The following is a 24,580-nucleotide window of genomic DNA, read 5'->3' on the forward strand; positions in this document are numbered from 1 at the left end:
ACTCCCCCTATTCATCTTATTTGGAATAGGGCTTTCCTCTCTCCCACAGAGTGGACTTGTATCCAAAAACTCTCTCTCTGCTTTCCCTACTTCTTCATACTTCTTCTTTTTTAGGAGTCTCCTCCGACTGTGATCAACTTAAATATGAAAACAGTGTATTTTTGCCTTATAGTTCTGTTAAGTTGTAAAGTCGCCTCCTCATCTGAGAGCCAGGATAATTGTTCTGAATGTACGGAGTCTTTCTACCATGAGGGTAAATGGGCCCAAGGATTCACTGACTGCACATACAAACCAGCCGCATGTTATAGTTCAGCTTTCCCATGAACTAGAGAAAGGAAGCATCATTGCGAGGGACAATTAGAGCCCACAGTGTGAATGGCCTAACATGCTATGGTACCCCAAGACAGATGGCTTGCTGGACTCGACAGACTCATTTTGGGATGATAGATTGTGGGGGGGAAGACCAGGCTAGGAAAGAACGAGCCCAGGAGGTGGTCAAATGGTTAAAGGCCCAAGTAACCAAGCCAGACCCATTGGCATCAGGTCCAAAGATGGGGTCCTCTGGACTTTATAACCAGCTTTGAGTTTCCCTCAAAGATAAGTTAGAAATGACCACTATTGGAAATAATCCTTTTATCCATCTAGCCGAGGAGGTAGCCCTGGAACTAAATGTCACTAGCTGCTGTGTTTGTGGAGGAGCTCTGATGCATAAAACATGGCCCTGGAAGTGTACTGCACTGGATGCCTCTCTGCTATTCCAATGGAATCGAACAACTAGCAGGCGGGCAGGGGGTTCTATTCAGAGTTGGACCCTGTCCAAGGAAACAGAAGGCAAAGAATGCCTAAGCCAGGAAGGGACACATTATACCTGGGTCAGAGAAACAAAATGTAGAAGAGCCCTGGTCTATAATGGTACCTGTAACAAACGTCTGTGGTGGTCAGGGGCCCCAACCTGGTATCGGGATCCCCAAAAGGGAGGGAATGGAAATCACACTTGCACTCCCTTCAACTCCACTTCTGGGATTCCAAAGCGAAACTGTACGGGAAGTCAACCTGATACTAATCCTTTTCTTGCAATCCCAGGCATTAGCCCATATTGGAAGCATTTTAACTCCACAAACCCAGACTTATGGCAGCCCCGAGAGGGACTTTTTGGATTTGCGGGAGAAGGGCCTACTCATGATTCCCATCCAGATGCGGAGGAACCTGCACCATAGGAATAATTCAGTCAGGTTTCTTCCTCTTCCCGACTCACCAGGGGACACGCTGGTGTTCCCAATTTGCGACAACCTGAGACATAGAGAAAAATGATTCCTCGAGCTAGGGGGAAAACAAAGTTGGGGCAAAGCTGAGCGCCCCCAACAGATAATCCCGTATTATGGTCTGGCCACGTAGCCACAAGACGGCAGTTGGGGGTACAGGACCCACATTTACATGCTCAACGGAATAATCCGACTGCGGGCGGTACTTGAGAGTATAACTAATGAAATTGCAACTGCGTTGGAACTGTTGGCACAGCAACAATCCCAGATGAGGACTGCCATCTATCCAAATCGAATAGTGGAGGAAGGAGGAGCTTGTGGGAAATTCTACCAAACTGACTGTTGCATCCAAATAGGAGACAATCGAAGAGTTGTGACAGACATAGCTAAAAATATCAGGAAGACTGCCCATCTTCTAGTTCAGACAATGTTTCTGGTTAAAACAATGATTGGGATTGTCGTAGTCATACTCACCGATGACTGCTTATTCCCTGCTTCATACCGGTCCTAATCAAACACGTAACAGGGTTCATTCATAGAAAGAGTTGTCAAACGGAGAACAGCCACCTAGTTGTTGCTTTTAAGGGGTTACCAACCAGGTCTGGATGATGATGTTCTCTGACAGCCGCAGATGCACCCTAAATATCAAGAGCGGGGAATGAAATAGAAACCAGATCAAAGCCCCCAATTAAAGTAACAACCTTTTGCTTTCCCTTCCTTTATCTTGTGTTAACAGCTGCTGCTCATCAATCACCGCTTCCACATCTGATCTCTTGCTTGGTGGTCACCTCCTCTTCTCGGGAACTAGGGCTACCTGGGGAAGGGAGGGATCTGAGCTGTTCAAGCAGGAAATCTACGGTGTATTAAAAGATACCCAGAACAAAGCCGAGGCACTCAGTCTTTGGCGGCAACTCCACTGAGCCCACACCGGTGCTGAATAAACTCGGCTGTTCTGCATCTTTGAGTGCCGCTTGTCTCTTTCTGATGCCACGGATTCTATAACCACACTACTATGTCAATCAGCCAACTCATGGCCTACTTTCCCATGGCCTTTTTTTCAAACAGTCCTCAGAAGCTTGGCTTGTCTGTGCTTTTGCATTCTATCTGCCTTTTCGTTTTTTTGAGAGACTCTTGTATGGCAGGAGGAATTACTATGAACTGGGCCATCTTTAGTGGTAGGAAGTCATCTAGCACAACTGGTACAGTTGGAGAAGTGAGAGAAAAGTCCTAATACAAAAATGTAACTTCCAAGGTAGTGCTAACTTCCGGTTGTATAAGTAGAGAAGTATTCAAACAGAAAGAAAATGAAATCCCACATAAACGTGGTTATCTCGTGATGATCACGAAATTGAAATATGCTTAAGAGAACAGTCTATATATAGGTGAATCCTGGCTCCAGCTCTATTAAGTATTCACACTGTTTGAAAAAGTGTGACCGAGCAAGTCTCCTTTAAGTCACTGTCCCCCTTTCCCCAAATAATATCTCCTGAATTTCTAACCTGTTGCACTGCAGTTGGTCTAGTCTAGTATGCTGAGGCATTAAGATTGTCAAAGCTCATTGAGGCCAGAGACTACATTGTTTATTACATTTTGAAATATGTCCCCAAGGCTTGCAGGCAGGTCTGGAGCAGCTCCCACCACCCCAAAAAGCCAGATCTTTGCTCTGAACTCTCCCCTTCATTCTCTGGTCCATTTTTCCTCCATCTTCTCACCAACCTGCAGCATTCTGTGTTCACCGCCCCGGAAGGATGCTGTGTTCTTGCAGTCTTCATCATCTCCACGAGTGCCTGCCCATGGTCTGTATTTGAACTCTCTGTTGATGGAATGAAAACATTTGAGTAATGAAAATTAGAGGGTGCAGACAGGCTTGCATGGGAACTTCTTTATTAAGTTCCACAAAGGGACCCTGCCCTGCCTTGTGGCTGAGTTGACTATTATTAGTGATTTGAATCCTGTCGACTGGATCGTCTGGAAGACGAATAGTTTCCCTCTGAAAGTGGCACAAAAGACTTTTACGTGACTTCACTCGCAGTGCACATCTTCTGCACAATATCCCGTACCTGGTACTCTTACATACAAATATTCTCAGTTTATCCGGTATTTGGCCTGATGTGCTGCACTACAGAGTCTGTCTTTTAGTCTTGGCTAAGAAGGAAGTTGAGAGATCTTGTCGGGAGACCTTGTTGGCAGATTTTGTGGCTCAGATCATGAACTCTTTATTGACAAATTCAGACTTAAATTGAAGAAAGTAGGGGAAACCACTAGACTATTCAGGTGTGACCTAAATCAAATCCCTTACGATTATATAGTGGAAGTGACAAATAGATTCAAGGGATTAGATCTGATAGACAGAGTGCCTGAAGAACTATGGACGGAGGTTCATGACGTTGTACAGGTGACAGGGATTAAGACCATCCCCAAGAAAAAGAAATGGGAGAAAAGCAAAATGGCTGTCTGAGGAGGCCTTACAAATGGCTGTGTAAAGAAGAGAAGTGAAAAGCAAAGGAGACAAAGAAAGACATACCCATTTGAATGCAGAGTTCCAAAGAATAGCAAGGAGAGTTAAGAAAGCCTTCCTTAGTGATCAGTGCAAAGAAAGAGAGGAAAACAATAGAATGGGAAAGACTAGAGATCTCTTCAAGAAAATTAGAGATACCAAGGGTACATTTCATGCAAAGATGGGCACAGTAAAGGACAAAAATGGTATAGACCTAACAGAAGCAGAAGATATAAAGAAGAGGTGGCAAGAATACACAGAAACACTACACAAAAAGGATCTTCATGGCTTAGATAATCACGATGGCATGATCACTCACCTAGAGCCAGACATCCTGGAATGTGAAGTCAAGTGGGCCTTAGGAAGCATCACTATGAACAACGCTAGGGGAGGTGATGGAATTCCAATTGAGCTATTTCAAATCCTTAAAGATGATGCTGTGAAAGTGCTGCTCTCAATATGCTAGCAAATTGGGAAAGCTCACCAGTGGCCACAGGACTGGAAAAGGTCAGTTTTCATTCCAATCCCAAGGCAAGGCAATGCCAAAGAATGCTCAAACTACCGCACAATTCCACTCATCTCACACGCTAGCAAAGTGATGCTCAAAATTCTCCAATCCGGGCTTCAACAGTTCGTGGGCCGTGAATTTCCAGATGTTCAAGTTGGATTTAGAAAAGGCAGAGGAACCAAAGATCAAATTGCCAACATCTGTTGGATCACTGAAAAAGCAAGTGAGTTCCAGAAAAACATTTATTTCTGCTTTATCGACTATGCCAAAGCCTTTGACTGTGTGGATCACAACAACCTGTGGAAAATTCTGAAAGAGATGGGAATACCAGAACACCTGACCTGCCTCCTGAGAAATCTGTATGCAGGCCAACAAGCAACAGTTAGAATTGGACACGAAACAACAGACTGGTTCCAAATCAGGAAAGGAGTATGTCAAGACTGTATATTCTCACTCCACTTATTTAACTTTTATGCAGAGTACATAATGAGAAACACGTGATGATGAAGCACAAGCTGGAATCAAGATTGTTGGGAGAAAGATCAATAACCTCAGATATGCAGATTACACCACCCTTATGGCAGAAAGCAAAGAGGAACTAAAGAGCCTCTTGATCAAAGTGACAGAGGAGAGTGAAAACGTTGGTTTAAAACTCAACATTCAGAAAAGTAAGATCATGGCATGCGGTCCCATGAATTCACGGCAAATAGATGGGGAAATAGTGGGAACAATGAGAGAGTTTTCTGGTGGGGGGGGGCTCCAAAATCACTGTAGATGGTGACTGCAGCCATGAAATTAAAAGATGCTTGTTCCTTGGAAGAAAAGCTATGACCAACCTGGACAGCATACTAAAAAGCAGAGACATTACTTTGCCAACAAAGGTCTGTCTAGTCAAAGCTATGGTTTTCCCAGTAGTCATGTATGGATCTGAGAGTTGAACTATCAAGAATGCTGCGCACTGAAGAATTGATGCTTTTGAACTGTAGTGTTGAAGAAGAGTCCTCAGAGTCCCTTCGATACTGAGGAGATCCAACCAGTCCATCCTAAAGGAAATCAGTCCTGAATATTCATTGAAAGGACTGATGTTGAAGCTGAAACTCCAATACTTTGGCCACCTGATGCAAAGAACTGACTCATTTGAAAAGACCCTGATGCTGGGAAAGATTGAAGGTGGGAGGAGAAGGGGATGACAGAGGATGAGATGGTTGGATGGCATCACCGACTCAATGGACATGAGTTTGTGTAAACTCTGGGAGTGGGTGATGGACAGGGAGGCCTGGCGTGCTGCAGTCCATGGGATCGCAGAGTCGGACATGACTCAGCGACTGAACTGAACTGAACTGATACCCTTCTAGAGCACTTTGTTTCCTGTTACCATAGCCGCCAACTCCCCTGAGTACCTGGTGCTGCCAGAACCCCTGCAACCCAAGCAAGTGCACCACCTCCACACCTGGCCCTCACAGGGGAAACCCAACTCCTCCAGGGCAGCCTCAGGTGCAAACCCCAGTGGACGACCCACATGCAGAGGTGGAAATGAAACCACAATAGAAACCCAGGGGCAGTGCGGCTAAGGAAGAAGACCCCAGACCTTCCCACCAGCTGTACAAGCTGAAGATTCAATCCGCAGATTCTGTGCCTATGGAATATATAAAAGGTCATCGAGAGCTCCCACAAAAGAAAACGCACTAGTTCTGATAGCTGTGGACATTGGAGACAAGAACACAGAAGATTAGGACCAGATTAGAATCTGAGCTGCCCCCACAGCAGGTCCAGACAGCAGCACAGTGTTAGAGGGGTTTCTAGGGAGGTGAGGTGAACTGTGACTCCCAGCGAGGGAAAGGATTCTGACAGCAGTGACTCAAGAAAAACATTGATTATTTTTGTTTTGACTTGTTCTGTAGATTCTTTTGGATTTTTTTTTCTTTTTTCTCCCCTTCCCCCCCTCCCATTGTAGTTGTTGTAAATGTTCTCTCATAAGATTTCTCTAACTTTCCACAAAACACCAAATAATGTTCTTGATAATTGGACTCACATTTCCTAAATATTTACTGCAGTGACCAAGGAGAGCCCTGGAGGTATAATAGCCCATCAGAATTCTTCTATTTTGGACCAAAAGATACAGACCTTCATTGCCCATTCTTGAAAAGGCACTGTCCACTTCATACCTGTACTACTCAGGGAGGCTCTCTCTAGTATCTTGCCCAAGGACCTCAATTCTTTTCCTTTATCTCATGAGGTTCTGCCAGTTTCAAGAAAGTGTTTTGTTTTTTTTGTCCTGTAGAGCCCTGTCCCTCTCCTGAAGGGCTCAGGAAAAGTTTGATTTCGTGGATTATCAGGATTTCATCTCAATGTTTGGCTGACAGTGGTGTACTTACAGATTCTTATATCCTACACAACAGGAAATAATTACAACTGTAGGTGTAAAGAATACTTTGCAGCAATTGAAAATGATACACTATCTTCTCGCTCACACAGAGAAAAAGAAATAAAATACGAAAACAAAATTACTGAACAATCACAGAACTGTGAAAATGACTGTGGTGGGGCCACCTTGTTTCTCATAAGTGGTCACCAGTGTTCTCTAAATAAGATGGAAGAGGCAGGAGATATGCCCACAATTAATTCAAAATACATATCTCCTAAGGGTTGATTTTCTGCCTCTAAAATTAATGTATCTGTGCCATAAACACTCATACTCATATGTGATCATAATTGGAGATAGAGTATTTACCAAGTGATCAAGTTAAAATGCATTCATTAGAGTAGGTTTTAATCCAAATGACTTATATCTATATAATAAGGGAAAATCAGACATAGATACATACATATAGGGAAGAAAACGTGGGGAGGCATAGGGAGACTTCAGCTATCTACAAGCCAAGAAAAGTGGCCAGGAACGGAGGCCCGTTATGCATTCACACCTTGCATAAAATCCAACTCAGATGAAACCTTGATTTGGGCTTAGAGCCTCCACAAGTATGAGACAATACATGAATGTTGTTTAAGTGACCCAATCACTAGCATTTTGTACAGGAGCTCTAGAATACTTGAAAGTGTTGAAAGTATTAGTCGCTCAGTTGTGTCCAACTCTTTGTGACTCCATGGACTGTAGCCTGCCTCGCCCTTCTGTCCATGGAATTTTCTAGTCAAGAACGCTGGAGTGGGATTCCATTTCCTACTCCACGGGATCTTCTGGACCCAGGGATTGAACCTGAGTCTCCTGCATTGCAAGTGGATTCTTTACTATTTGGCCATTTTCTAATACTCATATGATATTTAAATGATCTTAACTAGTTTTATAAAATGAACAATACAGTAGATAAATAATCATACTTGTTACACTACTGTCACTAGACCCGAACACACCAGGAAGACCATTATTGGTTTAGTCAGGATAACCTCGCTGTAGAGTGGCTCAGTGACCGTGGCTACCAGTTTGACTCCCTCCTTGGCTGACATGGAGTCAACATGAACTTTTTAGCTTCTCTGACTGAATGCCCTCAGCATCCCTATGATGTTAAGCTGAAAATCATCAAGATTTTCCACTTCAAAAACAACAGAATAAGGGCTAGAAAAGAATGACATTAGATCATCTGAACGAGTTAGGGTAGAAACTTCTGATTCTAGGCAGTGTGAAATGAGGTTTTTCTCCTGAAATTTTTTGTTGCACTTAACTTCTATGCTGTGTTGGGGTCCTCTTTTTAAGGGAATCCATAAACAATGGTAATGTTGAAAAGGTTTCTGAATGGGGTATGCCTATCCCATCAACACCACCATCCACGAGTTGAGACTTGCAATTGTTAATTCAGCTATGAAGCCATTTCCCTTATTTTGCCTTTACAGTGAACCACAACATTGCAAGGTGATTCCTCACTAGGTTCTCTTATTTCCTCAATCATCAACTGAAGTGAATAATTACTAGTGTTACTCCCCCTTCCAATCTTCAACATCAAACTGCTTTTCCCTTCTCCATCCTAGATTTTCTGTGTATCAGAGTCCTTTGAGGTCCCAATTATCTCTTCAAAACCCAATTGTTTTGTATTTTTAATGTTTTTTTAATAACTGATGTATTCATTTAATTTCTGAATTTACAAATGTGAAAGGAACACAGGTCATTAAGATATCTAATGGATTCTATTTCTTAAAATGACTTCATACACAATATATGTATTAGATTTAGGTCTTTAGTCCATTTTGAGTTTATTTTTGTATATGCTGTTAGGGAATGTTCTAATTTTACTTTATTGCATGTAGCTATCCAATTATCCCTGCAGCACCTATTGAAGAGACTGTCTTCTCTCCACTGTATATTCTTCTGTTTTTTTATTATAGATTAGTTGACCATAGCACATAGGTTTATTTCTGGGCTCTCTCTTCTGTTCCACGTGTCTGTTTTTGTGCCGATACTACACTGACTGGATTAATGTAGTTTTCTGATATAGTTCGAAGTCAGGGAACCTGATTCCTCCAGTTCTGCTCTTCTTCCTTAAGACTGTTTTGGCGATTCAGGGTCTTTCGTCTTTCCATACAAAATTTAAAATGGTCTGTTCTAGTTTTGTGGAAAATGCCCCGGTATTTTCACAGCAATTGCACTGAGTATGTGGATTGCCTTGGATAGCATGTTTATTTTAACAATATCAATTCTTCCCATCCATAAACAAGGTAAACCTTTCCCTCTGTTTGTATTATCTTCACTTTCTTTGATCAGGGTTTTACTTTTTCTACGTACAGGTCTTTCACCACCTTAGATACGTTTACTCCTAGCTGCTTTATTTATCATTTTATTCATTTTATCTCACCCTGGTGGCTTTTCAGCAATAAGAGTGATCATTTTTTGAGAAATAACCGCTATAAATCATTAATCAATTCCAGTATGTGTGGTACTTGGGGGACCTATATAATGTTTAAGAAAACAATTTAAAATTTGAAAAATGTTAAATATTTTCACTGTGTATGTGTAAGTATTCCTATTTCTGTTTGTGTTCTGTATTTGGAGAATGGGATTTTGTCAGTCTCTTCAAATTGATCATTGGTTTTGGTAAGTTTCGGAGATAATAGCTGGTCAATTAATTCTTAGGATTTTCAGGAGCACTCTGCTGAGGAAGCCAGGACATTCTGCTCATGCCACTGCAGGTCAATCAGGAGAAGATTCTGTGTTGGAGTAAAATATCCACCAAGTGACCTGAGTCTCTCTGATGCCTGAAAGAGCTTGAGTTATGGAGGTCAGTCAGACTCTCTCAGGAAGCTCTAACTGATTATTTCATTTTTCAACTTCAGTGACTTTGGTGACATCTTTCAAACTTCTCATGCATCAATAGTAGACATAAGTCAGCTGAGGTGAATGGATGCCTGTTTCCTACATGGGGCAGAGTTCAAAGATTTTTCTGGTGGAGGTCACGGAAAGTTTGAAGATACCACTGATTTTGGCTGACTGGGGGTTAAGCGTGGGGGAGGGGCGTGGCAGGAGTTGGGAGGTGGGACATCCAGTGAGAAGTGACATGGGCTGCCATAGTAACAGGCCTCCCTGCTTTGCATTTTATCCAATCAGATATGGACAGTGTCTGTGACGTCAGGGAACGCAGGGCCTATAAACTCGGCCAACGGCCTTCAACGCCCGCACTGGTCTTCCCTCTGAGCCATGGGGGGTGGTGTCTCCCACAAGGCTGAACCAGCCTCTGACAACTCTCAGGAAGATCTGAGCACCAGAGAAACTGGCACCTCCGAAATTGAGCCCTCGGAAACAGAGCCCTCCAGACCAGAGTCGTCTGATGCCGAGCCAAAGAAGGCAAAGCGGAAGACGGCTAAGAGCCGCCGTCGCCGCCGCTCCCGTCCGGACGACTTCTTGAGCTTCGCCATCTATTTCCGCAGGCTGCTGAGGCAAGTCCATCCGGGCCTGAGTCTCTCCCGTGAGGCCGTGAACATCATGGATTCGTTCGTGAAGGATATGTTTGAGCGGATCGCCGAAGAGGCCTGGCGCCTGGCCCGCTCCAACAAGCACCGCACCATCACAAATCATGACATCCAGACAGCTGTTCGTCTTCTCTTGCCTGGAGAGATCGGCAAGCATGCCATGTCCGAGGCCACTAAAGCGATCATCAGATACAACAGCTGCAGATAAACTGCCTCAGGACCGCCTGAACATCGCAAACCAGACTTTTCTTCTCTCACTTGGAGAGAAAAGACCTGTAGCGATGAAGAGGCACATTTCCACCCCAACGAAAACATTAAAAACTTCATTAACTTTGCTTCAATGTGTGTCGGATGTGTCATTCGTTCGATGGAAAATCGTGTACTTTTTTCTTAGCGTATTGCAACTCGTCACTTTCCTAAATGGTTATATCTATTTGTGGTTTCTCAGCGATTTTAGGGATCTTTATGGTCAAAATGGTTTCCCGAAAAGTTTCATCGGCCTTTTTCATTTTCATTCTCCCACCTATACTTAGGTACCATCCAGAGATTTTTATGTGGTGTATAGCAACCGATAAAGAACAGTGTGGTCTTCCCGGGTGGCTCAGCAGTAAAGAATGCGCCTGCAATGCAGGAGTCGCAGGAGAGGCAGGTTCGATCCCTGGGTCATAAAGATCCCCGGGAGGAGGGCATGGCAACCCTCTCCAGTATGCTTTCCTAGAGAATCCCATGGACAGAGGAGCCTGGTGGGCTATAGTCCACAGGGTCTGCAAAGAGTCGGGCACCACTGTCGCGAGGTAGCACGCATGGACACAAAGAGCAGTGTGTGTGTGTGTGTGTGTGTGTGTGTGTGTGTGTGTGTGTGTGTTCAGTCACTCAGTCATATCTGACTCTTTCTGACCTCATGGCCAGGAGCCCGCCAGGCTCCTCTCTCCGTGCAATTTTCCAAGCAAGAATACTGAACTGGTTGCCATTTCCTACTCCAGGGGATCTTTCTGACCATGGGATAGAAACCATGTCTCTTTCGTCTCGTGCATTGGCAGGTGGATTCTTTACCACTGCACCAGCAGTAGCAGATATAAAAATCACACTTACCCATTCTATCTCTTCAATCCCAGTTCACTTCCATGTGTAAAATAGGACTCAAACACAGTGTAAAATGAGAAAATTCTAAATTTCTGGAATCAAGCACCATATCTTATGAAATTACCTTATCTAGATTTCTCTTATCCTATTTTTTTGTTTGCAAACTAGAACATTTGGCTTTAAAAAAAAAAAAAAATCCGGACTGAATTGCAAACTTGCAGGGATGATGGGATAGTCCAGTGACAGTGAATGCAGCGACAGTCTCCACAGTAGCAGCCAATGAGGGACTGGTAGCCCATGAGCCAAAGCAATTGGCCAAACGTATGGTGGAGTGAGGAGGGCTGAACAAATAACAACCTTCCTGTGGCACTCAGCCTAGAGATGGAGCGGGAAGGTGGGGTGATAGTTTCCCTGATGTTTTTCCATTCAAGCACCTGCTTTTAACCATGGCGATGTAAGTACAGGTATCCATTTCTTGGGGCTTCCCAGGTGGCGCTAGTGGTAAAGAAACTGCCTTCTTATGTGGGAAACGTTAAGAGCCACGGATTCAATCCCTGGATTGGGAAGATGCCCTGGAAAAAGGCATGGCAACCCACTCCAGTATTCTTGCTGGAAAATCCCATGGACAGAGGAGCCTAGCGGGCTTCAATCCATAGGGTCTCAAAGAGTCGGACACGACTGAAGCGGCTTAGCATACACGCCATCCATTTCTTGGGTCTTCCCAAGTGGCGCCGGTAGTAAAGAACCTGCCTGCAATGCAGGAGACACAGGAGACCCAGGTTCTATCCCTAAGTGGAGAAGGTTCCCTGGAGGAGGGCATGGAAACCCACTCCAGTACTCTTTCCTGGATAATTCCCAGGGACAGAGGAGCCTGGTGGGCCACAGTTCATAGGGTCACAAAGAGTCGGACACAACTGAAGAGATTTAGCACACATGCATGCATCCATTTCTTGTTGTGGGACATGTCTCTAGCACCTTGCATCAAAGTAAGAAGGAGGACGATGTTCAGCAATTAAGAGAAATAAGATGACTCCTTCTTCTACCTCAAGTATTTGACTGCTAATGCTTATGATAATATTTACTGAAATTAATGTCCATTGTGATTCCTTCTTGGTGCATTGACATTTTTATTTCTATAAGTATATTGCTGCATTTCAAAGTAGTTGGTGATTTCCCTATTCCTTTTATTTTTGTTTGAGATACTTTTTGTGATTTTAGTTAATTAATTTTTTATTGAAGGATTATTGCTTTACAGAATTTTGCTGTTTTCTGTCAAACATCAACATAAATCAGCCTAGGGGATACATATATCCCCTCCCTTTTGGAACTCTCTCCCATCTCCCTCCCCATCCCACCCCTCTGGGTTGATACAGAGCCCCTGGTTGAGTTTCCTGAGCCATACAGCAAATTCCCCTTGGCTATCTCTTTTACACATGGTAATGTAAGTTTCCATGTTACTCTTTCCATACATCTCACCCTCTCCTCCCCTTTCCCCATGTCCATAATTCTATTCTCCTATTTCTTTTTTAAAAGATTGATTTCAAGCTTACTACATCCTTGGAGAGAGAGAAAGCACACTGTGATTTCAGTCCTTTGTAATTTACAATGGTTTTCATTAGAACTTAATATTTCATTTTAAACTATTCACTTTGAACTTTAAGCAACAAGGATATGCTATACAGTACAGAGGAATATACCAACTATCTAATAATAAATGTAAACAGAGTATAATATATAAAACAACTGAATTGCTATGTTGTAAATCTGAACAAATATAATATTGCAACTCATGAATACATCCACAAAAAAAGAAATTAAAGTTAAAAACAATTTATCAGTACCACTGTTATTGGATGTAGAAATCTGTGAAGGATGTGATTCTCAGCAAAACAATGAGAGAAAAACTAGGAGGATCTACAAAATTCCAACCTCTTGATCCCAGCTGTAGTGTTTTCTCGAGGTCAGTCATGATAGAGTTCGGTAAGTTCTAAATTATTTTCCTAGCAATTTCATTTCCCAGTTTATTCTCATTCTCCCAAAGTGTACTATGGAGTTCTTCAGAAGCAGTTTATGTGTGATATGCAGTAGATAAAGTGAAGAAACTGATATACGCATCCACTACCTCTATCACACTTATCCCACATATCCCAGTTTATTTACATATTTTCCACATATCCTAGTTAATGAAACATTTAAATATATAAATGGGGACTGATATATAGTATAGAAATGGCAAAACAAACATTTCACACACATTTCAATTTTCTAATTCCCTGGTTTTTTGAAATTATTTTTAAAATTCATACAGAAGAACAAGATGGCAGAGGAATAGGTGGACGCGGAGTACATCTCTCTCCACAGATACATCAGGAATATACCTTCAGACACAGAGGTGCATGCAGAACACCAGCTGAGAGTGGACAGGAGTCCCTGACTAGTGGAAAATAATATATAGACCCACCCAAACCTTGGTAGGATGAAGGGACTAGGGAAAAACAGAAGTGTTAGTAGGACTGGACCTGCCTTCAGCAGGTGGGGGAACTGAAGCAAGGGTCCGATCCCCACGTCGGGGCAATTGTCGGAGTCAGAGGAGAAACATTTAAGGATGAGAGTGAAACAGCTGATCTGTGGCAGCCTAAGTGGGATGAGAATCAGACAGTCCTTGCAGCCATACATACCCAAGACGGGGATGCAGATCCCCTGGAAGGTGCAGCGGCTGGTAGCTGGAGTTTAGGGATTGTGGAGCAATCCTAAAGCGAGGGCTGCTCTTGACTGTGGAGAGACTGATCAAGGGGATATGAGGGAGGAGACTGTGGTGGCAAATGCCTGTGGAGGAAAGTCGGGCAGCCACGGAAGCTAGGCGATACTGCTGAGTCACGTTTGGCGGTGGAGCCATCACCATAGCCTCTCTCTTCCCACACTGCCAGCATTGGCAGCTGAACAATAGAGAGGCTGGCCCAGCAAGCACCTGACGCACTGAATTACAGAGGAGGACCCCATCCAGGGTGCCCCTTTAAGTGCCTGATGCGCCAGTCTACGGAGTAGGACCCAGCCAGGGGGGCCCCTCTGTGTGCCCGATGTGCCAAACAACAGAGAAGGTCCCCAGGCAACGAAGCCCTCTAAGTGCCTGAACGGGTGGAGTTACGGAGAAAGACTGGCCAAAGAGGCCTTCTGATCGCCAGCTACAAGAGGCTTGAGAAAAGACTGATAGGGCCATAAGTCTTGCGGTGGAGGCAGTCCGTGTCCCTGCACACTTGGCGCTGCCATGGTCCCTGCAAGCCAAGCAGCTGTGCCACCTTCACGGTCAACTCTTACTGGGGCAGAGCTGCCACGGGCAAAAACAGTCTTGTGCCTCTGCATGCGGGGTCGCTTCAGTAGTGTCCTACTCTTTGCAACCCTGGAGACTGTGGCCTGCCAGGCTTCTCTGTCAAGGAGCGGCGTTCTCCAGACAAGAATACTGGAGTGTGTTGGCTAATACTGGTTTCGCGGTTGCGTGGCATGGAGCGGCCCTGAGGAGATACCCCATGTCCAAGGTCAGAGAAGCCCCAGCAAGATGGTAGGCGCTGGAGCGACTTTGAAGAGATACCCCACGTCCAAGGGCAGAGAAGCCCTAGCAAGACGGTAGGAGGGGCAAATTCACATTTAGAATCAAACCTCATCCCCGCCAGAGATGCTCAGAGGGCTCAAACAAACCTTGTGCACGCCAGGACCCAGAGCCCCCACAGAGACTGAGACAGAACTGCGTTTGAGTGTCTCCTGTGTAGGTACGGGTCAGCAGTGGACTGCCGCAGGGGCAGGGGCCCTGGGTGCAGCAGACTTGGCTATGGCATAAGCCCTCTTGGAGGGGGTCGCCATTAGCCTGACCACAGAGCCGCCAGATCTTACACAGGACTGGGAAATAGACTCTTGAAGGGCACAAACAGAACCTTGTGCACACCAGGACCCAGGAGAAAGGAGCACTGACCCCACAAGAGACTGACCCAGACTTGCCTGGGAGTGTGCAGGAGTCTCCAGTGGAGATGTGGGTTGGTGGTGGCCTGCTGCAGGGTTGGGGGCACTGAGTGTAGCAGTACATGCATGGGGCCTTTTGAAGGAGGTCGCCATTATCTTCATTACCTCCACCATAGTTTGGCCCCAGGTAAATAAGAAAGAGCGAGCACAGCTCCACCCATCAACAGAAAGGTGGATTAAAGATTTACTGAGCATGCCTCTGCCCATCAGAACAAGACCCAGTTTCCCCCTCAGTCAGTCTCTCCCATCAGGAAGCTTCCATAAGCCTCTTATGCTTCTCCATCAGAGGGCAGACAGACTGAAACCACAATCACAGAAAACTAACCAACCTGATCACATGGACCACAGCCTTGTCCAACTCAGTGAAACTATGAGACATGCCGTGTAGGGCCACCCAAGAAGGACAGGTCATCGTGGAGAGTTCAGCCAAAATGTGGTCCACTGGAGAAGGGAATGGCAAACTACCTCAGTATTCTTGCCTTGAGAACCCCAGGAACAGTAGGAAAAGGCAAAAGCATAGGACACTGAAAGATGAACTCCCCAGCGGGTAGGTGCCCCCTGGAGATCAGTGGAGAAATAACTCCAGAAAGAATGAAGAGATGGAGCCAACGCAAAAACAACACCCAGTTGTGGATGTGACTGGTGATGGAAAGAAAGTCCGATGCTGTAAAGAGCTATATTGCACAGGAACCTGGAATGTTAGGTCCATGAATCAAGGTAAATTGGAAGTGGTCAAACAGGAGATGGCAAGTGTGAATGTCGACATTTTAGGAATCAGAGAACTAAAGCAGACTGGAATGGTTGAATTTAACTCAGATGACCATTATATCTACTACTGTGGGCAAGAATCCCTTAGAAGAAAGGGAGTAGCCATCATAGTCAACAAAAGAGTCTGAAATGCAGTACTTGGATGAAATCCCAAAAACGACAGAATGATCTCTGTTTGTTTCCAAGGCAACCATTCAATATCAGAGTAACCCAAGTCTATGCCCTGACCAGTAATGCTGAAGAAACTGAAGTTGAACGGTTCTATGAGACCTACAAGACCGTCTAGAACTAACACACCCAAAATATGTCCTTTTCATTACAGGGGACTGGAATGCAATAGTAGGAAGTCAAGAGATACCTGAAGTAACAGGAACATTTGGCCTTGAAGTACAGAATGAAGCAGCGCAAAGACTCATAGAGTTTTGCCAAGAGAACGCACTGGTCATAGCAAACACCCTGTTCGAACAACACAAGAGCAGACTCTACACATGGACTTCACCAGATGGTCAACACCGAAATCAGATTGGTTATATTCTTTGCAGCCAAAATGGAGAAGCTTTATACAGTCAGCAAAAACAAGACTGGGAGCTGACTGTGGCTCAGATCGTGAAGTCTTTATTGAAAAATTCCCACTTGAATTGAAGAAAGTAGGGAAAACCACTAGACTATTCAGGTATGACCTAAATCAAATCCCTTACGAGTATACAGTGGAAGTGACAAATAGCTTCGAGGGATTAGACCTGACAGACAGAGTGCCTGAAGAACTATGGACGGAGGTTCCCGAACTTGTACAGGAGACAGGGATCAAGACCATCTCCAAGAAAAAGAAATGCAAAAAAAGTAAAATGGCTGTCTGAAGAGGCTTTACAAAGGGCTGTGTAAAGAAGAGAAGTGAAAAGCAAAGGAGACAAAGAAAGATATACCCATTTGAATGCAGAGTTCCAAAGAATAGCAAGGAGAGTTAAGAAAGCCTTCTTTAGTGATCAGTGCAAAGAAAGAGAGGAAAACGATAGAATGGGAAAGACGAGAGATCTCTTCAAGAAAATTAGAGATACCAAGGGAACATTTCATGCGAAGATGGGCACAGTAAAGGACAAAAATGGTATAGACCTAACAGAAGCAGACGATAGTAAGAAGAGGTGGCAAAAATACACAGAAGCACTATACAAAAAGGATCTTCATGACCTAGATAATCACGATGCCATGATCACTCACCTAGAGCCAGACATCCTGGAATGTGAAGTCAAGTGGGCCTTAGGAAGCATCACTATGAACAAAGCTAGTGGAGGTGATGGAATTCCAGTTGAGCTATTTCAAATCCGAAAAGATGATGCTGTGAAACCAGTGGACTCAATACGCCTTCAAAATTGGAAAACTCGGCAGCGGCCACACAACTGGAAAAGGTCAGTTTTCATTCCAGTTGCTAAGAAAGGCAATGCCAAAGAATGGTCAAACTACTGAACAATGCACTCATCTCACACGCTAGTAAAGTAATGCTCAAAATTCTCCAAACCAGGCTTCAACAATATGTGAACCATGAACTTCCAGATGTTCAAGCTGGTTTTCGAAAAGGCAGAGGAACCAGGGATCAAATTGCCAACATCCGCCGGATCATCGAAAAAGCAAGAGAGTTCGAGAAGAGCATCTATTTCTGCTTTATTGAGTATGCCAAAGCCTTTGACTGTGTGCATCTCAAGAAACTGTGTAAAATTCTGAAAGAGAAGGGAACCCCAGCCCACCTGATCTGCCTCTTGAGAAATCGGTATGCAGATCAGGGAGCAACAGTTAGAACCGGACATGGAACAACAGACTGGTTCCAAATAGGAAAAGGAGTATATCAAGGCTGTATATTGTCACCCTGCTTATTTAACTTATATGCAGAGTACATCATGAGAAACGCTGGGCTGGATGAAGCACATGCTGGAATCAAGATTACCGGGAGAAATATCAATAACCTCAGATATAAAGATGACACCACCCTTATGGCACAAAGTGAAGAAGAACTAAAGAGCCTCTTAATGAAAGTGAAAGAGGAGAGTGAAAAAGTTTGCTTAAACATTCAGAGAACTCATGCCGTCTGGTACCATCACTTCATGGCAAATAGATGGGGAAAGAGTGGAAACAGTGGCAGACTTTATATTTTTGGGCTCCAAAATCACTGCAGATTGTGACTTCAGCCAGGAAATTAAAAGATGCTTACTCCTTGGAAGAAAAGCTATGACCAACCTAGACAGCATATTAAAAAGCAGAGACATTACTTTGCCAACAAAGGTCCATCTAGTCAAGGCTTTGGTTTCTCCAGGAGTCATGTATGGATGTGAGAGTTGGACTATAACGAAAGCTGAGCGTGGAAGAATTGATGCTTTTGAACTGTGGTGTTGGGGAAGACTCTTGAGAGACCCTTGGACAGCAAGAAGATCCAACCAGTCCATCCTAAAGGAGATCAGCCCTGGGTGTTCATTGGAAGGAGTGATGTTGAAGCTGGAACTCCAGTACTTTGGCCACCTGATGCGAAGATCTGACTCATTTGAAAAGACCCTGATGCTGGGAAAGATTGAAGGTGGGAGGAGAAGGGGACGGCAGAGGATGAGATGGTTGGATGGTATCACCAACTCAATGGACATGAGTTTGGGGAAACTCCGGGAGTTGGTGATGGACAGGGAGGCCTGGCGTGCTGCCGTCCAAGGGGTCGCAAAGAGTCGGACACGACTGACATTGACTGACTGAATAAACTGAACTGAACTGATGTACCCATGGGTTAGTTAGACAAACAACATCAGAACATTGCAGTTTAAGGAAGAGAGCATTTTCTTGCAGGGCCATGCAAGGAGATGGGTGGCTTATGCCTTTAACAATCCTGAACTTTCCAAACACTTTCAAGAATGCCCACTTATACAAAACTTGAGGGAGGAATGTGATTAGCTCTGACAACCTTCTTGCTGTCAGATATTCTATTCTTGAAGAAAAGTCATAGTGAGGTAACTGTGTTCCTGTAAACCTCTAGCAAAACAAATATTAGTCTCAATGCTGAAAGGTAAGATTCCAAGCTTGACTTTCACACTCCAAGGTCCTGTTTAGGAGGAGGGGCTTCCTGGGCAAGCTGATTATCCTGCCTGAGAGCATTCATCCAGCACCCAGTCTTGGTCCTCCCACCAGTGGCCAGTCACAGCTGAAGATGCAGCTCTCAGTCTCTGGGCCCTCCTCTTACCAAGGTCCCCATACCCTGCCCAGCCACCTTAAAGGAGGGAGCCAGGTGCCCAGCCCACAGTTGCCCTCAGTCTTCTCAGTCTACCCTAACTTTGGGGGGGAAGCTGGGTCTTGTAGACTCTGACCCAATCAGATTATTGCAAGCGTTGAGTCATGGAGGTGGGGATGGCAGAGGTAGGTTGCCTAGTGCTCTGAACCCTGGGCCAGGCCAGTGAGTGTCTCTAGCAAGGTCTCTGGACCTCTGCAAGACTCGGCCTTTGGCCTGTCCCCAGGCTCCACCCCTTGCTACCCAGACCAAGGCCAGAGGACCTGGAGGGCCATGGACGAAGGCTGAAATATACCTTTTACTACACTCTGCTGAGAGGCTGACTATTGGTGGACCTGGTCTTCTAACCTCTATGGTCTTTAGCTAAGGACGGCAGCTCCATGCCCATCTTGCCCCTATTACAGTATCTTCCTTGGTGAGATTATACAAACTTTGACTGAAAGTGGGTAACTTAGACCATCATGGTCTATTTCCACTAGCCCAAGATAATCACATTCTACTCTGTTTCTATAACTCAGGTAAATTAACTAACAATATCATGTGATGATATAGTTTTTATCTTCCTCTAACTGAAATATTATACTTAAAAAGCATAATGTCCCCTCAGACATATATATTGCAAATGGGGGAACCATTTATTCATTCACTGCTGGAGCTATAGTTGAATTGTTATATTTTGAAAACAATTTTTATTGGAATGGAGTTGCTTTACCATCTTATATTAGTTTCCGTTGTACATCTAAGTCAATCTATTATAGGCATACATAGATCCCTTCATTTTTGGATTGTCTTCCCATTTAGGTCACCACAGAGCACTGAGTAGAGTTCCTTCCACTTTTTTCGTTTTTGAATTCAAATTAAGTTATTTGTATTAACTGGAGGATAATTACTGTACAATATTGTGATGCTTTTTGCCATATATCAACATTAATGAGCCATAGGTATACATGTGTCCCACACATCCTTAAGCCCCACTCACCTCCCTCCCCACCCTATTCCTATGGGTTGTTCCAGAGCACTGGTTTTGAATGCCCTGCTTTATGCATATATAAACCTGAATGATGATTTTCCTGAATGATGAAATATGCAATTTTCTCTATATCACATATGAGTTATGGGTGTAGTTTTTTCTACATTAAATTTGATATCTGTATTTATGTTTGGAAATCTAGCTGTATATTTTTGGTCATGATAGATGGACTATTGTATGTTTCACATCTGGATATCTCTGCACTCTTTTCCCTACATAAATATGGAATGCTGTATTCTTCACATAGGAAAATTTGAGCACATGTTTTCCTGAATAAAGTATGGAATATTTTGCAGTTTTCTAATGAAAATCTCACTTAAGATTTTCGGACATGAAGTATATAATTCTCCATAGTCCAAATATGAAACACCGAGGCAAATTTTCATTACTGAACTAGGAAATTTGTACATCTCATAAATGATCATCTAGGTAAAGATTTTCCTACATGAAAGTTGGTATATTTCATATTTCACATAAAGAAATATGGACACAGATCTCCTTGTTTGGGGATACTCTGTATTTCACATATGAAAACATGGGTGCTGATGTTTCTACACTAAATATGTAACTCTCTATATTTCCCATTTGAAAATCTAGACACAGGTTTTCCTGCATGAAACATGCAATATGCTATATGAAAATCTGGAAAAAGGTTTTCCTGCTTAAATACTGAATGTTTTATTTTACACTTATTAAAATCTGTGTGCACATTCTGCACATGACATATGGAATTCTCTTGTGTTTCTCTTTGGAAAATATAGACATTCAGGAACCTACATTAAATATTAAATTCTCCTTAGAACTCATATTAAAATATTGGCACAGGTGTTGTGGGCCTAGGTTTTCAACTGTGAAATTATATAATTCTGTATGATTCACGTGTGGAAATCTGAGTGCAGATTTTCCTAAATGAAGTATGAAATCATGTATATCTTACAGATGATAAGTTAAGTGTAGATTTTCTGCTATATTGCTATATGGGATTCTGCATATTTCATATAAGAAAACCTTAATTATGATTTTTTGACATAGAATATGTAATTCTAATTTCACATATAGATATCTGGGAACAGATTTTCCTACTTGAACTATGACATCTCTATATTTCACATATAGAAATCAGTGTACAGATATTCACGCATCACATATGAAATTTTCCACGTTTCGTATGTGGGACTCTCAGGCCAGATATTTTAGAAAATATATGGAACTCTCTATATTTCCCAAGTAAAAACAAGATGAGGAAGTTTTGAGATGAAATATGGACGTTTGTTCATTTCTCATATGAAAACCAGGGTACAGATTTTCTTACATGACATATGAAACGTGTATATTTTAGATACGAAAATTTGAGTTCATATTTTTTACATGAATTATGGAATTTTCTATGTTTCAAATATGGAAAACTTACCTTAGATATGCTTCTATGAAATATAGAATCCCTATATTTCCTATATGACATGTGGACCCTGATTTTGCTCCATAATATGTGCAATTCACTACATGTCATATATGAATATCTTGGTTTAGATTCTCCCACATGAAATATGGAATTCTCTGTATGTCCCTTGCAAAACATGAGGGGCAGGTTAACTTGACGAACAATGGAATTCTTTATATTTCACATTTGAAAATCTAGGTGCAGATTTTCTACATGAAATATGAAATTCTGTACATTTCTTGTATTAAAGTATTAGTGCAGATTTTCCCACTTCAAATATGGAATTCTCTATATTTCATATAGGAAAGCCTGAAAGATGACTTTCCAAAAGGAAATATGTAACTTTCTATATTTCATACACGAAAATATGGGTACAGAATTTTCTCCAGGAAGTATGAAATCTGTATTTCATGTCTGAAAATCTAGCTGTATATGTTTGGTCATGATATATGAAATATTGCATGCTTCACATATGGATATATGTGCACGTATTTTCCTGCATGCATAGGGAATTCTGTATTATTCACATAGGAAAATTTGAGTATCCATTTTCCTGCTGAATCATGGAATTCTACTTTCATAAATGAATTTCTCAATTAAATTTTCTGACAAGAGATGTACAATTCTCTATCATTCAAATATGAAATTCCAGTAGCAAATATTCATTCCAGAAATACGAAATGTGTACATTTCACAAATGAAAATCTAGATAGAGCTTGTCTTACATGAGGTGTGGTACTCTTTACATTCCATATAAAAGATCTGAGCACAGATTTCCTTGATTTAAATATAGACTAATCTGTATTTCACATATGAAAATATTGGCGTTGTGTGTTCTACAATATATGTATTTCTCTACATTTCACAAATGAAATGTTCAATTCTTCGTATCGCATTTATAAATATTGGCTGCACATTTTCCTACATGGTATATGGAATTCTCTGTGTTTAGCATTTGAAAATATAGACTTTCATTTTCCTACACTAAATATTAAATTCCCTAAACTTCACATATTAAAATATTAGCATGGGTTTTGTAGGCATAGTTTCTCAAATGTGAATGTGGAATTTTGTGTTTTGCATGTGGACATCACATTAGAAGTTTTCCTAAATGAAATATGGACTTCTGTATATTTTACAGGTGATAATTGGAGGAAGGGTTTTTCTGCTATATTGATACATGGGATTCTGTATTTTTCATATATGAAAATCTTATGATTTTATTACATAAATATGTAACTGTCTATATTTCACATTATACAACACTGGGAAAAACTTTACCTACATGAAATATGAAATCTCTACTTTTCACATATATTAATCAGTGAACAGATTTTCACACATGACATAAGAAATTTTTCATCTTTCATATAAGGAAATCCCATCCCAGACATTCATACAAAAAAACCCTGAAGTCTATATTTCATATATGAAAATACAGTTGCCAATTTTCCCACATGAAATGTGGAGTTCTCTCTATAGAATCACATGTGAAACCTGGACACCCATTTACCACAAAATATGAAATCTTCTATATATCATATAGGAAAATCTCTGCTCAAATTTTCCTCTAGGCAGTACTTAACATTATGTATGTCACACATGAAAAACTGGGTGCTAATTTACCCATGTACAATCCGGAATTGTGTATATTCTGGATATCAAAATCTGTGCACCAATATTACTACCTAAACTATGGAATTCGGTATATTTCACATATGAAAATCAGGGTGAAATTTTACTCAGTTAAAAATGGAATTCTCTATATTTTACATATGAAAATGTCAGTGCTGAATTTACATCATGAAATATTGAACTTTTTGTATTTCACTTTAGGAAAATCTGGATGCTGAGTTTCTTACATGAAATATGGTATTTTCTATACCTCATATATGACAATCTGGGTGGTGACTTCCTTACATTAAATATGGAAATCTCTATATTTCACAGACGAAAATCATGGCGTTGGTTTTCTTAAGATATGGAGAACCTATATGGTATTGGAGTTCTCTCTGTTTCACAAATGAAAATATGTGCACCACTGCTTCTTCGCAAAATATGGAATTCTTTGTATTTCTTCTATCAAAATCTAGGCTTGAACACTCTTTCATGGAAGTTGGACTTCTGTATATTTCACATTTGAAGATCAGAATGGATTTTCCTATGAGAAATATGAAATCACTGCATTTCGTGTGAACCACTGGTTCTTCAGGTACTGACACATTTGTTCCCTGTTTGTGTCCCTGTGCCTTGCACATGCGTGTGTACAGGTGTGTGCTTGTGTCACCTGTGTTTGCGTGTATGTGCATGGGCCCAGCCCCCTGCTGACATGGGAGATGAAGGCGAAAGAACATGAGATGTCTAACAACGAGAAGAGGAGGCAGGAGACGTCCACAGTCTAGGGGAGACTGGTCCACGCATCTCTGCGGTGACCCTGTTCAGGACAAGAATGAGCAAAGGATGGCCAGTGACAACTCTGGGTAGTGAGTCCACAAATCTGCAATTACCTCAGGAGACAAAGACAGGCTCACAATTTCTGCTGTGCTGTTGTGTGTGTTTGTATCCGCAAGAGGGGTTGGAGGGTTTGCAGAGTCACCCAGTGTAAATCAAGTGGTAGGGGCTCTAAAATCATGACCTGTGGACCCCTCAGTCTGTGGGGGCATTGGCTCTGATTAAAACTCTTCAAGAAATGGGCATAGAAGGAACCTACCTCAACATAGTAAAGGCCACATATGATAAGCCCACAGCAAATATTATTCTCAATGGTGAAAAACTGAAAGCATTCCCCCTAAGATCAGGAACAAGACAAGGGTGTCC

At 42.4% G+C, this 24,580-nt stretch overlaps 2 protein-coding genes across 21 annotated transcripts in view; one reads left to right on the forward strand and one right to left on the reverse strand.

Moving 5' to 3' along the window:
- LOC145536791 (histone-lysine N-methyltransferase PRDM7-like) overlaps nucleotides 1-24,580 on the reverse strand; it is a 50,180-nt gene that overhangs the window by 17,964 nt on the left and 7,636 nt on the right. For 11 of the 20 annotated variants that reach the window (XM_081566652.1, XM_081566653.1, XM_081566644.1 and 8 more), the window contains 2 exons: nucleotides 2,979-3,075; nucleotides 1,737-1,900 (listed from right to left, as the gene is read on the reverse strand). The gene's annotated coding sequence lies outside the window, so the exon portion shown is untranslated. Of the gene's footprint in view, nucleotides 1-1,736; nucleotides 2,073-2,974; nucleotides 3,076-24,580 lie in introns of all 20 variants that reach the window. The other 9 variants (XM_081566641.1, XM_081566648.1, XM_081566638.1 and 6 more) reach the window with 1 other exon arrangement.
- On the forward strand, nucleotides 8,592-10,518 carry LOC145536790 (histone H2B 1.1-like). Its single transcript, XM_081566631.1, has one exon. The coding sequence runs from the start codon at nucleotides 9,906-9,908 to the stop codon at nucleotides 10,383-10,385; it is 480 nt and encodes a 159-aa protein (XP_081422757.1). The 5' UTR covers nucleotides 8,592-9,905; the 3' UTR covers nucleotides 10,386-10,518.

The sequence above is a fragment of the Giraffa tippelskirchi genome, chromosome X (genome assembly GCF_054371585.1).
Source record: "Giraffa tippelskirchi isolate mGirTip1 chromosome X, T2T-mGirTip1v1.2.pri, whole genome shotgun sequence".
NCBI lineage: Eukaryota > Metazoa > Chordata > Mammalia > Artiodactyla > Giraffidae > Giraffa > Giraffa tippelskirchi.

Excerpts from the sequence above, each read along its gene's own strand:
- LOC145536790 (XM_081566631.1), top strand. The coding sequence starts at position 9,906 with ATGGGGGGTGGTGTCTCCCACAAGGCTGAACCAGCCTCTGACAACTCT.